At 38.8% G+C, this 17,124-nt stretch overlaps 1 protein-coding gene across 1 annotated transcript in view; it reads right to left on the reverse strand.

Moving 5' to 3' along the window:
* Nucleotides 1–17,124, reverse strand: part of LOC136858612 (TP53-binding protein 1) — a 770,373-nt gene that overhangs the window by 497,228 nt on the left and 256,021 nt on the right. Inside the window, exon 6 of the mRNA XM_067138308.2 lies at nucleotides 3,336–4,665. Coding sequence (XP_066994409.2) covers nucleotides 3,336–4,665 — 1,330 coding nt within the window. The remainder of the gene's footprint in view (nucleotides 1–3,335; nucleotides 4,666–17,124) is intronic.

Here is a 17,124-nt window from a genome sequence, read left to right on the forward strand (position 1 = left end):
TTACGTAGGCACTGACACAGATACATCTTATGGCAACGATGGGTTAGGAAAGGGCTAGGAATTGGAGGAAAACAAATGTGGCCTTAATTAAGATACAGCCCCAGAATTTGCCTGGTGAGCTTCAACGGAATGCAACACATCGGTTCAACAGGCAAACAACGAAAGTATGATTTGAGGTCACGAACAAACACAGTGAATGAAAGACAACACGATTTCAAAGTTGTCATCTCAATGCCGAATGCATGAGTCTCTCTGACATATAAACCATTCTTGTTACAAATACTCTGATTCTTTGCTACTTTTCTTGGCACATATTTACACACAGTGCCTTAAAAGTGCCCTAATCAATGTAAAAGAGTAATAAAATAATACTGAAAGTTCAATGATCTCCTAATGTCATAAATTGAAACGATTCATATTACTTTGTCATATGACCTCAATTCAATAACATAATTCCTTCAAATTTATACATAACCGTAAAGTGATCCCTCTGAATTTGTACCTCAAGTTCAATGGTTGCAATTAGCAAAATAGAAGCAATCGCATAGCCAGATACAAGGCACGCTAACAAGAATAATTAAGTCAATTACAGCAGACATGTCAAAATCAGTGGCAGGGATTAGAATTAGAAAGTGTGAGGAGTTATGAATGCATCTTGGTGGGTGTGGTGTTTACCAACTGATGAGCCCAACAGCAAACTGGGGCAAAACACTGGCAATCAGGAATGAGTTAGCTGGAAAATTTATAATGTCCAATAACGGACCAACTATACTGGTATTATGAATTTACTCATTTAGGTCCCCTATGGGAATCAACATCTATAATCATCAAAGGGTGATTACTGTCGGATCTTTTAATATGAACACTCAAATTTAGGCTTTAACTGCAGATGAACCAATAGGTCTATTGCAAAATGAGTTGTACCAATATGTTCCTTGTTAAATTTAACATTAGGCTATATAAACCAATTTGTTTTGGAAGTTCAATAATTACTTTTTATTTGTGGTTGTAGTAAAATTTGTCTGGGTTTTTTTACTTCCTTTCTAGGAAGTGCTCACTTAAATTATTTTATTCCAACTGGCTTTATGCGCACCGACACAGATAGGTCTTATGGTGACGAAGGGGCAGGAAAGGGCTAGGTTTGGGAAGGAAGTGGCTGTGGCTTTTATTAAGGTATAGCCCGAGCATTTGCCTGATGTGAAAAATGAAAAATCATGGAAAACCATCTTCAGGGCTGCCGGCAGTGGGGTTTGAACCCACTATCTCCTGAATGAAGCTCACAGCTGTGCGCCTCTAACTGCATGGCCAACTCACTCGGTCTTAAAAATATATCCATGGAAAACTACTTGTAAATAAACTTGCAGTCAATCCATGTCATCTCTCTATCTCACTTTGTTAAAACTTCACTGGCTCTGCACAACGTTATGATTCCTAATTTCATTTTCAGATCTGAACACTTTCCTTTAGACAACATTCTTACATCCTCAATGGAAGTTTCAGACAGCTGAATCAACAACAAGAATTTCAATCACCCCGACCTATCGTTAGTCATAATGCTTCCAGTCAAATAAACATGAGTAAGATGATACACCACATTCACTATTGCACACAAAAGAGTAAGAGTTCCACAGTCATGAAAACCATTTTAGTGAGTGTGTTATAGTAACATTATTCGTCTTAAGCATATATATTTAGCGTTATCAATTTGACTGTGCATACATCTGCTGTCGTTATAGTATTAGGCTTGCTATATCCCATACTTGTTTTATTATGGTTCTATTGCATATAATAATAAAACAATATCATTGTGACACCAACACTTACTTATGGATTCAAGACTTGGAAATCTTACAGAAGGACTTACTTAAGGATCTATATTTTGGAAGAGGCCATTACCATGAGCATTGAGGCAATGATCATCAAACATCAACTTCGATGGACTGGCCATGTCGCCCATATGCCTTCTAAAGTGATGTAAATATGAACAATGCAATCAGAAAGGACAGCAAATTATATACGAAGATATTTTACACTCTACTATGAAGACGTGCTTAAATGATATTGGCAACCGTGAGGATGTAGCATATGATCAGCTGATGTGGCAACATATTGTCAACGAGGGTCACACATGTTTTGGACAACAGTAATGAAAGTACAATCCCGATAGAGGAAAACAGAGAAGAAATGAAAACCAGCAACTAACACAACAATGAGCTTTCACAGATTTGATGTGTCCAGTATTGCAGCAGAGTTTGTATACATTCAGAAGTTACTCAATAAAAGAAACAAAAAAGAAAACGGCAAATTTTCCTAATAAACTGAAGATAAAGGAGAACTCAGATATATTTATAATTCCTACCATTATTTCACTAGGCAAAGCCACTTGTCTTTTGTGCAGAGTTCATGAACAAGGAGAGAAGACCATAGGGACTCCTATTACAATATTGATATCTTTCTGGGTTAACTGTTGTATGGTGTTATTCACTATTAATCCGCTACTTTGCACTGTACCCTTATTATGGTTACTCTTGTGAATAAGAGTGGGTTTTTTAATAATATACTATGGGTGATGGTTTGGTGCACCCTGTCAATATATTACCAGTTTCTAATTTTGTAAAATTACACAAAATTATTATATGAACCTAATCAATACGGACCAACTAAGGCACAGAAAATGGTCAATTTTTTGAATCTGAATAAGAGTGTAACAAGCAATTTCTTACTTTTTAAAAAAAAATTCTAATAAAAAGGCCCAAGTCACTGCAATGAAGAGTCTGTAGGCTGCTTGGGTAGACATAAATATCAGTTCTTTAAGGAATTTGGGGTAGAGTAGCTCTTACTTATCAGGAAAAAGTCTGGGCTTTGTTGACCCTGTAGCCTTCTGAATAATAATGATGATTCTTCACTTTTGAGACATTTTAATAGATACGTCTTATTTTACATCACATAGTGCCTTCCTCACATGCTGTTTTTTTTTTTTTTTTTTCCATAGGCTCTGGGAAGCATGTAGAACAACGTGTTGCCCTAACGAATTACGGAGATTAATGTCCACATGTAAATTCTCATCTTAATCCTAGCCAAATGTGACAATTTCAACATTGTAAGTTACAGAAATATGTGTTTTGTTTAATCATCAAACATTTTTTAACCCGGAATGTTCCAATAACATTCCCTTTATCACCAAATGGTTCAATTAGTTATATTTACATTACTTTAGTATTTAGACATCCCGAAGAAAGAGAAAATGAATACCTTTATCACAGATATACTACAAATATTCACACAGTATTTAATTCTTAAATAAGAAACATGCAATCCTGAAATATGTATCATACCTTAGCTATTTGCTGAAAATGTGCAACATCCTCAGGAGTACCATGTTCTCTCGATTTCTTAACTACAACTGGTCCTGCATGATCTTCACCTTCACTATCACTACCAATTCGAATAACATCACTACTCTTAGACGAGTCCCTCTTCCTCTTACCAGCTGTGCCTTTATCACCCACAGATGATGGCAAACAATTACTGTCACTTGCTATTGATACGACATGCTCTTTCTGTCTACCAAAAGAAGGAACTGAATCACAATGCGAGGAAACTTCCTGTTTGTCTAAAGTGGTATTGCTAATGGATCTACCATCATGAATGACTGCTATATCATTCGAAGTAGGACTAAGTCCTTCAGACAAAGTATGTTCACTACTCGTAATACCCACAGAATCACATTTATTTTCCACTTGTTTAGTTTGTTCAAGAGACAAAATCTGTAGATCATTATCTTCATCCTCTACTGTAAGTACCTCTGTACAAGTTTGTGGTCCATTTTCAACACATGCCCTATCACTAGAATTTGAACTCTTTTCATGGTTTCTGCTGCAAGACATGGAATTATGAGAATTCCATGTACTTTCATCACTTCCACTTATTTCTGATGATGTCTTTGCAGGACATGAAGGAGTAGTGTCACCTTTTTTCTTCAAATTAGATTCTTTCTGAGAAGTTTGCATAGATAAATGTAAATGAAAATTCTTCTCTTCTTCGTCCTCACATTTACGATCTTCTACAATCGAAGATAGGCCTCTGAGACACTTTATTTGCCCATCATCTCGAAGTGGAGATATTTGAGTATCAACATCTAGAGACTCTTGGGAACAGCTAACTGTAGGACTCATGAACACTATTTCTAAACTTTCTCTTGCTTGTTTTCTAGAATAATCCTTTTTACTTAATTTATTCATGTTGGTTAACTCTACAATTTCAGGTTCAGTGGTTTTAGTCACATTAACAGAGTCCCCAGAATGTAATTCATTTTCTGACTTTTCATTTCTCTCCATTCCTGTAACATGTTGTTCTGGGTAAATGGATTTATTTGTACTCTCTGCAGGTTTAACTTCTTCCACTGATGAATTTTCTCCAGGATTTATTTCTGATTCTTGTTTTGATGAGGTAACTTCATTACTAGAAGGCTCACAAACTGTTTCTGCTTGTTTATGAGTGTCCTCAGAAAGAGATTTTCCGGAAGTTACATTTTCTTCTTCTATTCGTGGTAATTTCTTATTCACTTCATCCACAGTCTCCAGCTTTCTCTTCCTCGACAATGGACTGCAGCCATCATCTTGCTGGTCTGGCTTACTTGATTCAGCTTCAGCATGATGTGAATTGCTGAAACAATAATTAAAAACAACCATATTCACCAATTCTCAAATACTCCAGGAATATCTAACATAAGAGAGATTACTGCTAGTCTTAGGGTTGATAAAGTAACAAGAAGGCTGAAGTCCGATAATCACAATGGTATATGTATACCTTAATACCTGCAGGTCCTAGATATGGAAAGACATAAAGTGGAGGTTCTTTAGGCTGATTAAGGAAATGGGTTCCAACCTTGCAGGATCATGTAAGGGATGGGAACTTAGGCAGTATTCAAGGGATTAACATCCTGCAGTATTTTGAGAAAAAAAAAAGTTGAGTTCAAAGATTGCAAAATACTGCCGCCTACTCTTATAATAAACAAGTGGTGCTCGGGGTGATGTACAGAAGCTGATCAACACAGAAAAAAAAAAAGAAAGAAAAGAAAAAAAGACTACAAGATGAACTGGCAATCAAAAAACACCATCAAAATTTGAAAGCCAGACCTTCAGCTACAAAACGTTTAACAGTCTAGAAGTACTGTGTCTGCCTCACCCCAGGTTTGATTCCCAGCTAGGTCAGGGATTTTACCTGGACCTGAAGGTTAGTTCGAGGTTCACTCAGCTTTCATCACCTAGCCATTCACAAACCTTCAGGCTGAAAACAGTTGCTTGGTAACCAACATCTATCAGGCCTGTAGCACCATAGGGTTTGTTTGTTTTTATTATACAATACCAAAGAGCTACACAGAGTAATTTATTAACAATCTGTAAAAGAATGACAATTTCCAAAGAAATAATGGAATAAATTCTTGGTATAAATCTGATGAAGTCTCTTTGCAGGTTTCATTAGAGATGAAACAAATGCAAAGTACAATATTCTTCTTCTTCTTCTTCTTCTTCTATCAATTTTCACACACCTGTGGGGTTGCGGGTGTGAACTGAATCTCAAATGTGGACTTGCCCCTCTTTTACAGACAGATGCCCTTCCTGACACCAACCCTTTATGTTTTTTAAATATTTTTTTATTTGCTAGTTGCTTTACGTCGCACCGACACAGGCAGGTCTTATAGTGACGATGGGATAGGAAAGGCCTAGGAGTGGGAAGGAAGTGGCTGTGGCCTAATTACGGTACAGCCCCAGCATTTGCCTGGTGTGAATATGGGAAACCACAGAAAACCATCTTCAGGGCTGTCGACAGTGGGATTCGAACCAACTATCTACCGGATGCAAGCTCACAGCCGCATGCCCCTGACTGCATGGCCAACTCGCCCGGTCAACCCTTTATGGAAGGATGTAATCACTACTGTGTGTTTCTGTGGTGGTTGGTAGTGTAGTGTGTTGTATGAACATGAAGAGGAAAGTGTTGGAACAAACACAATCACCCAGTCCCCGAGCCAGAAGAATTATTTTACAAGAAAATAAATGTATTGATTAGGTGGAATTTTTCTTTCCTTTTATGACGAATTAATCAGGTGCAATTAAAATCCCCAACCCGGCCGGGAATCAAAGCTAGGACCTCTGAACAGAAGGCCTCGATGCTGACCATTCAGCCAATGAGTTGTACCAAACCACAGTAATATTAATAAAACCATAAATTATCTTAATACTCAAGTGGCAGTACTAGTGCAAATATGCTACCAATTCAACAAGTTTTCTCTTTGTTCTAACAATGAATTTTTCGTGTTGTTGCCCTGAGTATTCCTTATAGGTAATTCGACATTTGCTTCAGTTAAATTTTAAAACTCACTGAGAGCACCAGCTTGTACTGAAAGTGACAAAATAGACCTTGCATCAAAGTGGATTCTAGTTTCCTATTTAAAGTGGATTACGAGTATTATCATTGAGGAAATGTTTTTAGTTTCATATTTTACTTTAATGACTTTCAGGTTACTGAGAAATTATATCTGAGAAGATGAATTCACATGCTCAAGAAGCACATTATATGAGAGAGTGCAATGTAAGGTTTTTTCAGGCAAATTTGAATATATATTATTACAATAGTGTTTGTAACAGTCAATTATTGATAATTTTAAAGTGGAAGTAATAATATTCTGCACTGTCAATGGTTTAATGTTTAATGAGGGCTTCTGTTCAAGTTAATGTTGGCCCTGCGGTTTAGGGGTTGAGTGCCTGCCTCTTACCTGCAGGCCCCAGGTTCTTTTCCTGGCCAGGCCAGGGATTTTTAACTGGATCTAAGGGCTGGTCCGAGGTCCACTCAGTCTACGTGATTACAACTGAGGAGCTATCTGACTGTGAGATGGCAGCCCCGGTCTAGAAAACCAAGAATAACGGCTGAGAAGATTTGTTGTGCTGACCACGATACCTCATAATCTGCAGGCCTTCGGGCTGAGCAGCAGTCGCTTGGTAGGTCCAGGCCCTTTGGGGTTGTTGTGCCATGTTTTTTTTTATTCAAGTTCGTTGTTGAGCAAGTACAGTTAATAACAAATTAACTGGCAGTGTTCCTAAACCAAACCTGAAATTCGATAGAGTTGTACAGTAAAATGAAAAACCTGTAAGTATGTTGAAATACACGCATTTGAAAAAAAAAAAAAAAAATTAAACTTTTCACTTGGTCTCTAGAATTTTGTATTTAAACACTATTAAAAAATCATGGCTAATGTGAATTTGTTTTGGTTAAATGGAAGTTTTTATATAAATATTCTTAAATAAAATTTACTGCACTCTAAATGTTGTTCACAGCTGCATTAATGTTCTGTTTTGAGAAACAGGCGATGTGATGTTGGAACATGGCTAGTGTCCTCTCCTCTGCTCCCCCTACAGCTTTGCTTTGTGTGAACTCATCAGAAGTCACACTGCTTCAGTCAAGGCTGTCACTTGACCGGACAACTGCATAGTTGCCAAAGTAATTTCCTTATTGTTACTTGAAACTACACAGTGTTGTTTTGTCACTTTAATTTGTTTGTTCTTGTGTGACCGAGCTTAATAGCTGCAGTTGCTTAAGTGCAGCCAGTATCCAGTAATTGGGAGATAGTGGGTTCGAGCCCCACTGTCGGCAGCCCTGAAGATGGTTTTTCGTGGTTTCCCCATTTTCACACCAGGCAAAGGCTGGGGCTGTACCTTATTTAATGTTATTTGCTTTTACGTCTCACTAACTACTCTTACGGTTTTCGGAGACGCCGAGGTGCCGGAATTTAGTCCCGCAGGAGTTCTTTTACGTGCCAGTAAATCTACCGACACGAGGCTGACGTATTTGAGCACCTTCAAATACCACTGGACTGAGCCAGGATCAAACCCACCAAGTTGGGGTCAGAAGGCCAGCGCCTCAACCGTCTGAGCCACTCAGCCCGGTTGTACCTTATTTAAGGCCACGGCCACTTCCTTCCACTTCCCAGGCCTTTCCTATCCCATCGTCGCCGTAAGACCTATCTGTGTTTGTGCGACGTAAAGCAAATAACAAAAGTTCTTGTGTGCATCATTATACCACTGTCCAAGTCATGCACTTGTAGTCATCAAAATTAGCCAATATGATAGCAGTGATAAAGTAGAAAAGGGAATTAGGAAGAAATATGAAATCACTAAGGATTCTGGAATTCCTGCAAATACTCTGTCAACTATTTTAAAGAAAACATATTGAACAGTTAAATTAGGAAAGACAGGAAAAATCAAGACGACTGGAAAACCTAGATTTAGACAAGTGTGTACTGAAGTGGTTCAAACAACTGTGAAACAAGAATGTTCCAGTGAATGGCACTCTTCTAAAGGCAAAGGCTGAAGAACTGACTCTGGATTGTAAAGGAAAAAAAAATTTCAAAGCCAGCTCAGGGTGGCTGGATGGATTCAAAGAGACGAGGAAGACTTCTGTCAAAGCTGTGTGTGGTGAAAGTGGTGCTGTTGATAAGCTCGCAGCAGAAGACTGGGAAAAAACATAGTACAGTAGCATGTCACTGAATACAGTAAATCAATTTGTAAAGTAAATTTTGTAAAGAATATATTTCATCGTAAAGTTAAGTGCTATTTTTGCTATACTCTATTATGAAGTATACTTAATTTGATCTTTTAGATTTTTTGGATAATTCAAATTAATGGTCCCTTCAGCTTTGAATTATCAAAGTTCCACTGAATAAAAAGGAAACATCAAAATATTATATCACACCAAGCATTTATTGCAGGTTAACAAACACTTGCAGGGATGCATTTAGTATGGCATTGGACCACCTGTAACATGGAGACAGGTGGGACATAGAGGCATACAGACATCGGATGTTATCTGAAGGAAGATCCTGGCACAGCTGGTGGAACCAACCTTGAAATCTGCCACAGTTACTGTCCAATCTGGTTCCAAACATTCTTGATGGGCTAGAGGTCTGTAGACCTTGCTGGCCAGGGAAGAAAGTTAATATCATTAAGGCAGGCCAGTGTTGCCGGGCATTATCTTACTGGCAAATGAGGTTGCCGAACAAGGAAGAAAAAATCACATACAATCGCAGAATTCCCTGGATGTATCGCCACAAATAGAGTTCCTTCAATCACCACCAGTGGGAAGTGGGAATCGTAGGAAATGTTGCCACATCCCATGACATCTCTTGTTCGGGTGGTGTGACACTCTACAATGAAGTGTGGATCACTGCACTGGCCAGGATATTTCCAGATTAGAATTCTGCATCATCCGTATCCAGACAAAACCATGACTCTTCACTGAACAGCACAAGTCATTAATCCACAAGCTGCCTGCTGTCCATACCTAACAGAAGTTTAAATGTGCTCTCGGCAATGTTCGTAAGTGACACTGCCCGGCAGATCCTGCTCTGATAACTACCTATACATGGTACCAGTGGACACATGCATATCCTGAGCTGACATGGCATGCTTCTCCTTGGAGCATACCAAGGACCATACAGTGATAAAGATGTAGATTCCCATAGGGAACCTGAAATATTTGTTCCGAATGAGTGAATTTTAATACCAATATAGTTGGTCCGTTATTGGACATTATAAATTTTCCAGCTAACTCATTCCTGATTGCCAGTGTTTTGCCCCAGTGTGCTGTTGGGCTCATCAGTTGGAAACAGCACACCCACCAAGACGCATGGCTAGTGCATGCTACGCAGTGGCCTCCACGGTATGCACTAGCCATGCGTCTTGGTGGGTGAGCTGTTCACCAACTGATGAGCCCAACAGCACACTGGGGCAAAACACTGGCAATCAGAAATGAGTTAGCTGGAAAATTTATAATGTCCAATAACGGACCAACCATACAGTGTCTATAGCCTGTCAAACGATGAAACTATACTCCCTGCTGTCCTGAGATTTTTTTTTTTTTTTTTTGTGGCTTCCCTTTTGCACTTCCAAGCAAATGTTGGGACAGTTCCTATTCATAAAACCACAGCCAATTCCTTCCACTTCCTTACCCAGATTCATTCACCATCATTCCTTTCATATTTATAATCTTCTCAAAGGTTTGCATCAGGAAGGGCATCCAGCCATAAAAATATGGTATAAAATACAATCTCACCTCATCCCCGGCCCTGTATTGGGCTGCGGGGCTAAGGGGACTATTTGCATTCCATTAACAGTATCAGTAAATATGAATCTGTAGAAGTGCTGCTTCCTTAACAAAAAAAAAAAAAAAAAAAAAAGACCCAGCCCAGAGGGCTCGCCTGGTCATCAAAACTCGGCATTGAAAAGGCTAAAAGTGTGCCCTGCATACCAACAAAAAGGGCCCAAAAAACTTCCTCTTGGCAGCACCGCAGGCAGTTGATTACATTAAGAACAGAAGCTTAAAACTGTAATCAAATTAAATTTGCCGTACACACGATTTGTTTATGATGCACATTTTTTCTTTGCAAATGAAATTTTCCGAATAATTTTGACCTGTTGTCAATGGGATTACATTTTTTTATACTTGCAGCCAAAATACCATCAAATGAGATTACTGGCAGCAGAAGAGACAATGTACCCCTCAACAAACAACAATAGTCTGTCAGTATAATATTATTGTTGAGCTTCAGGAACTTATAACACTGAAATCCATCACATTGTTTACTTTTTAGGCTTGATGATATTAGAGCCTAGACTTCCAACCCCTTCTTTTATGATTCCTCTTTCTCTCAATCTTTAAGAGACTATCCTTTCACAATTTTCTTCTAATTTAGATAGTCTCCTCCATTATCTTCCATATCAGCAGCAGCTAATGACCACACAGTTTTGCAGCTTATTAAAACCACCACCAACACCACCATTCTTAGCAAGCATGGTGGCCATAATTGCTAAGGTATTAAGTTTATTCTGACACCATGGTTAGCTAGTTCAAAACCTGCTGGTTGAAAAAATTTCACCATTAGAATGTTGCCTGCAGGGTAGGAGAGGTGGTGATATACAGTTTCTGATCACCAGATTGTGTGCCAAAAGCCTGGATTCAATTCCAAACCTCTCCTGCAGTGTTCATATGGAATGAGGGCATATGAAGTTTTCATGGTAATTCATCCGTCGGATGGGGACATTAAGCCTTGAGCAGAACCCTTGGTACTATTCGACAGGAGTAAGCTATGTGCCAGCACTGAATTGAGTGAGTCTTTGGTGGTGGTTAGAAATAAACTGCCAGGACTTAATGACATTCCTGTGTCTTTTTGTTCTTCTCAGCCCTCGCATGGCCAATTAGCAAGGGTTAAAGCACAATTACAATATCTGGATCGAGTTCGGGATTTGTTGTCTCTTAATTTGCCAGCAGATGAGCAGCAGGAGTGTGAATCCTTATTAGTACAATTTTCAAGGATATCTGACTAAATCGTAGGCTTGCTTGAAGGGAATGAGTTGCCCAATTCAAGTTCTGAGGTTCAAGTGCCTACCTCTTCTGAATCGTGTGAAAGTAAAAGTGTTAACGCTGGTTCCACATCTGTCGCTTCTCGAGCGTGTACTGTGGTCACTAGTGCTAGTGTTATTCAGGAGTCTGATGTGGGTAATGCTCCCCTAGGATCTTCTGCTCTGTTTTCAAGCACTATGGCACCTGTAAGTAATTCATGTAATGGATCTTCTACTTATGTTGGTATCTCTACTAATTTTCCTGTGGCACCTGGTAATTCTACTGTTGGCTCAGTGTCAGCCTTCTGTTGCTACACAACCTGGTTCTTATGCAATGGTGCAAAACCATCCCCCTGTCCTAGTGCCACCTGTATCAAGTGCTCTTTTAGGTTTATAACCCCTACACAAGTGATTAATGCGCCGATGGTCTCTCAAATTTGTGAGAATGTTTCGCAGGTAAGAATATCTGTGCCTGTCACATTGCAGTCTAACGGTAGTCCTAATCTCACTTTCAGTACCCCATCCTTTTCACAAGGGAACTAGAATCAAAGTTACTATATTAAATAACACTAGTATGTTTTTTACTGTTCACCCATCTATTCAATACAATACAATCTTAAAAATTAGGACTTTGTCCTTACCAAATTAACATAAAATTAATACATTGGATGGTACACGTTTTGCCTATCAATAGCCATCAGCCATATTTTTTTTCTTTACCTTAGGAACAGATCAGGTACCTGATTAGATGTGACTTATGAATACTGTTAAAAACTATGTCTTGTAAAATGGATTAGAGATTGTTAAATAACTATTACAATATAAAATGTAGTATATTATTACTTAGTAATATTTGTGTTAATATTTGAATCTAAAAACACGACAATTATTTGAGGATTACGACATAGGTGGTTGATTCTTGATATTACCAAGCTCGATAGCTGCAGTCGCTTAATTAAGGCCACAGCCGCTTCCTTCCCATTCCCAGGCCTTTCCTGTCCCATCGTCGCCATAAGACCTATCTGTGTCGGTGCGACGTAAAGCAAGTAGAAGAAAAAAAAAACTTGATATTAAAAGATATTACAATAAAGATAAAAATCAGAAAGCACATTCCATTTAATTGTCAAATGGCGTGTTGTTAAAACTCGAGGAAAGTTGAGCACTGCTAATGGTCGTTAGTTCTTGAAGTTGATAAGTATTGATTTTCATTTATATGCTTATACATTTAGAAGAATTTTCATATGGCGTGGTTCTTTTTGAGATAATATTAGTTGGAATGCTGGTGCCGTAGGCTATTCTGAAGTTTGTGTAGACGTCATCAGGCCATCTTCTTTGATGTGGTAATTGTGGGAAGCGTTCATGATAGGTGTGGTTCTTTATTGTTGGACGTGTTGCGGTGAGTGTACTAGTTGAAAGGGAACTTTGTTGTAGTAAAAGTTGTTGTCAATCGGTGGGTAGCCAAGTGTGTGATGAAATTCTGTAATTAAAGAGTTATTTTGAAAATTTAATGGAAGACCATAACTGGAATTAAGGGGCTGAATAGTGGAAGTTGGAGATGGTCACTCTGAATGGTTCAATACAACCAAAGGAGTACAACAGGGAAGTGCCTTGTCACCACTTCTATTCATAGCAGTTATGGATACCATTTTAAAGGAACTAAAAGGAAAAGGTAATAAAGATCTTCAGGCTCTGGTGTTTGCAGACGATGTGGCAATATGGGATGAAACAGAGGAGGGAGTGCAAAATAATCTGAATGCATGGTGTAAGAAGTTTGATGACTATGGAATGAAATTGAACCCATCAAAAACAGTAGCATTAAAAATCAGCAGACATTATACAGAATGCAACATAAAAATACAGGACCACCAAGTTGAAGTAGTACACCAATTCAGTTATTTAGGAAGCGTAATCGCTAGTAATAACAGAGCTGAGAGAGAAATAACAAACAGAGTAACCAAAGGCTCTAACTTTTACAGCATCGTTAGACACCTACTATGGGATCAGAAAGTCCCACAAAGAACAAAAATGACCCTGTACAAGTCATATTTCATTCCTATCCTTACATATTCTCTGGAAACCTGCACACTAACATCAAAGGATTATAGTAGGATTCAAGCCTGTGAAATGAAATTTCTTAGAACTGCCCTCCAAAAGACCCGACTTGATCATGTGAAAAATGATGAGATCCGATCTAATCTAGGTCTAAATGAATCAATGGAGGAAAGACTTAGGTCATCTAGACTTAAATGGTTTGGGCATGTTAAACGAATGAATAGCACAAGGTTACCATGTGCTTATTTGGAAAAGAGAATAACAGGTAGAAGACCAGCTGGAAGACCAAGAAGAAGATGGATGGACCAACTGAGGGAAGACGTGGAGAGAAGAGGATGGAATTGGGAATCTGTCTTGGACAACGAAATGTTTCTGAATAGGCAACTTTGGAAGACGCTCGTTTTCAAACACCCTACCCGGCTCGCTGGAAGGGCAAACCGATGATGATGATGAATAGTGGAAGTTAAATGAAAAGTGTTGACAGTTACCCCTTCGACCACTGAGATGTTAACTTATGTTGAGAGCTTTAGACCAACTGGCAGTTGATTGTAAGATTGTATTGTATTGAATAGGTGGGTAAACAATAAAATCATACTACTGTTATTTAATAAATACTTTTAATACAGTCCCAAAAATTAATTTTATCACATGTAATATCAAGGTTACTATGTCGCTGTATCTCCTCAGGACCACTCTAATCCTTCCCAGGTACCTCCTACACCTGCTTTCTCCCAGATTTTCTACAACTTACCTCACCCGCTGATTACTGTATTTAAGGGAGTCTCTAAATTTACTGTTAACTCTATTGATGAGGTTATTTCTTTCCTTCGATTTTTAATAAAGTTTAAGGATCAAGCTATTGTGTACAATCTCAGCAATGATCACGTGTTTCAAATCTTATATCCACATGTATCTGCAACTCTTTCTGAGCATATCATTAGAGCCATTTCTGAAAGATGGACGGTAGACAGTTGCATGCACATGTACTTGAATTTTTCATTCCTTCCTATGCCTTGTCTTAATTAGTGCAGAAGCACTATTTCAGAGTGCAGCAATTGAACTAATCGTTGTCTGAGTTTTTTCAGGATATTGAGCTCTATGCTACAATTTTTATGCTCAACTATTCTGAGTCTCAAATGGCTGCCAGCATTGTTGAAGGTCTAGCCCAATAACGGACTATTTATATTGGTATCATAAATTTACTCATTTGGGATAAATATTTCAGGATCCCTATGGGAATCAGTATCTATATCATCTGATGGCCAGGCGGGTATCAATTTTTGGTAATGACACAAAGTCTCTCATAGTGCATTGGCACTGCCAGTGGCTCCAAGTAGCCTACGCAGTGGCCTCCAGGTATGCATTAGCCATGCGTCTTGGTGGGTGTCCTATTTACCAACTGATGAGCCCTATTTAGCACACTGGGGTGAAACACTGGCAACCAGGAATGAGTTAGCTGGAAAATTTATAATGTTCAATAATGGACCAACTATATTGGTATTATAAATTTACTCATTCGGGACCAATATTTCAGGTTCCCTATGGGAATCAATATCTATATCATATTTCTTAACTATAAAACACAGACATAACACACAACTCTGATGCACGTTTTCATTGCGCAGATTGGACGGACTAAACTATTCACTAATTTGTGTGATATCATCAGAGCTGCAGTACGATCTATGCCCGCTTCAAAGTGTAATCTTTGCTCTCCTCTGACAAATTATGTTGGGGGGATCTTATATGCAAGCATGTTTTCTTTTCCCTCAAAAAGCCAGTGAGTCTAATACACTAGGAAATAGAGTATGTACAGTTATTAAAAGTTCATTCCACATTTGAGTTTTCCACTTGACACAGTTTTTACATTAAGTCATTACATTAAATTTTTACTCATGATAACAACACACACTTGAACACACCCATGAATCCCAGTGCTTCAAACTCTTCTTCTCCACACGGCTTCTCACAACACTGTGAAATGAAATGGCTTATGGCTGTTAGTGCCGGAAGTGTCCGAGGACAATTTCGGTTTGCCAGATGCAGGTCATTTTTACTTGATATTCTAGTCCACCAGGATGACTTTGCCTCCAGTATTCCTCTGTCTGCTGCGTGTTGGTTTATGTTGCAGTGGCTGCGATAACCGTTTCCACCTGACGGAAACCTGACATGCCTAGTCAACGGTCACACTGTATGACTAGGACGCTACCATATGGCACCGCAATCCAGTGGCCAAATGTTCAGGTGGCGGCAGTCATGCTAGGCTGCGCCTTTCTTCTCTGCCTGTTACCCGTTGGTTCAAGATACAGATGGGCTGTGCTGCAACTTGCCTGGTGGCCATTGTTTGGACTGAACTTGTATGGAGGCTGTGGGCAAACGGCCGTGTCGGCAGCCACATCATCAGCAATAACCAGTGGTTGAGCTGGGTGACTTCGATCCTGTGACTAGAGTGAAAACTGACGCAAGATCAACTTATTACAAACCTTGTCATGAAGGAGGTAGTAGATACCTTCTTACAGAAAATGAATTGGCTCTGGGTTATTAACAGGTTGTGGAAGCAATGTGCAATACAAACTTTTTGGTGGACATAGTTAAAATGGTTGAATCAATTTTGGAATATTGTAAATACATTTTTGAAACGCTATATGCTTATCACTTTTTTGAAAACAAAAATATCTAGGTTCTGTCGATATGTAAACTTTGGAATACCTCAAGTTGCTGAAGAGACCTTTGGCTAACCCAGGAAGGAGGACCTCTGAAGTGTGTCTGCTCGCTAGACTGACGAGAAGTGATAAAGACCACAAAATCTTGCTTCACTCTCTTAAGAAGGCCAAGGCTGGCCCCGGTTCGATCACCAGGTAACCAATCAGGCCACAGAAGCTACCTCTCACCACCCAGATACACCAATCCAAACCCCTGTTATTTTCTCCAACGTAAATGTTTATCGAGAATTTTCCATCTTACAAAACTCGTATACAACTAGTAGAATATGCTTCTAATGTTTATCGAGAACCTTCCATCTTACGAAACTATGAACATGCTTTTAGAATCGACAAGGGCAGACACCCCCTGTTCTGAAAGTCCAAGTCACTTCGTTTTCACAACGTTCCAGAATATCATCAAATAATAATGATAACCCTTTACATTTTAGCCATATACAACAGGATCAATTATGCTTTCCTCTATTGTATGTTAATCTCCTTTCAATACGGATCAAAGATGAAGTTTTTAATTTTTTAATTTTAAATTTTAGCCATAGTTAAAAGTCCAAATGCCACACATTTTTCTCTTTTCTCTCTCTCTCTACAAAATAGTCCAAACCTCAACACACTTTTCTCTTTTCTTTCTCTACAAAACCAGTCACAATAAGCATTGAAGAACTACAGGGGGATTACTCTGATATCCCGTATTGCTAAGATAACGGAGAGGATACTGGAAAGTAGAATAAGGTTGATGGTTGAAAATCAGATACAGAAAAATCAGTTTGGTTTCAGAAGTGGAAGGTCAACAACAGAGACCATTTTCATTATGAGACAACTAATGGAAAAGCAACGGGAGTATGGGAATGATTTGGTGAGTATGGGAATGATTTGGTGATGAGATTCATTGACATTGAAAAAATATATGACAGTGTCCCCAACGACTAAAGTTTGGGACAGTCTGGTGCAAAAAGGAACTG

The sequence above is a fragment of the Anabrus simplex genome, chromosome 1 (genome assembly GCF_040414725.1).
Source record: "Anabrus simplex isolate iqAnaSimp1 chromosome 1, ASM4041472v1, whole genome shotgun sequence".
NCBI classification, from domain to species: domain Eukaryota; kingdom Metazoa; phylum Arthropoda; class Insecta; order Orthoptera; family Tettigoniidae; genus Anabrus; species Anabrus simplex.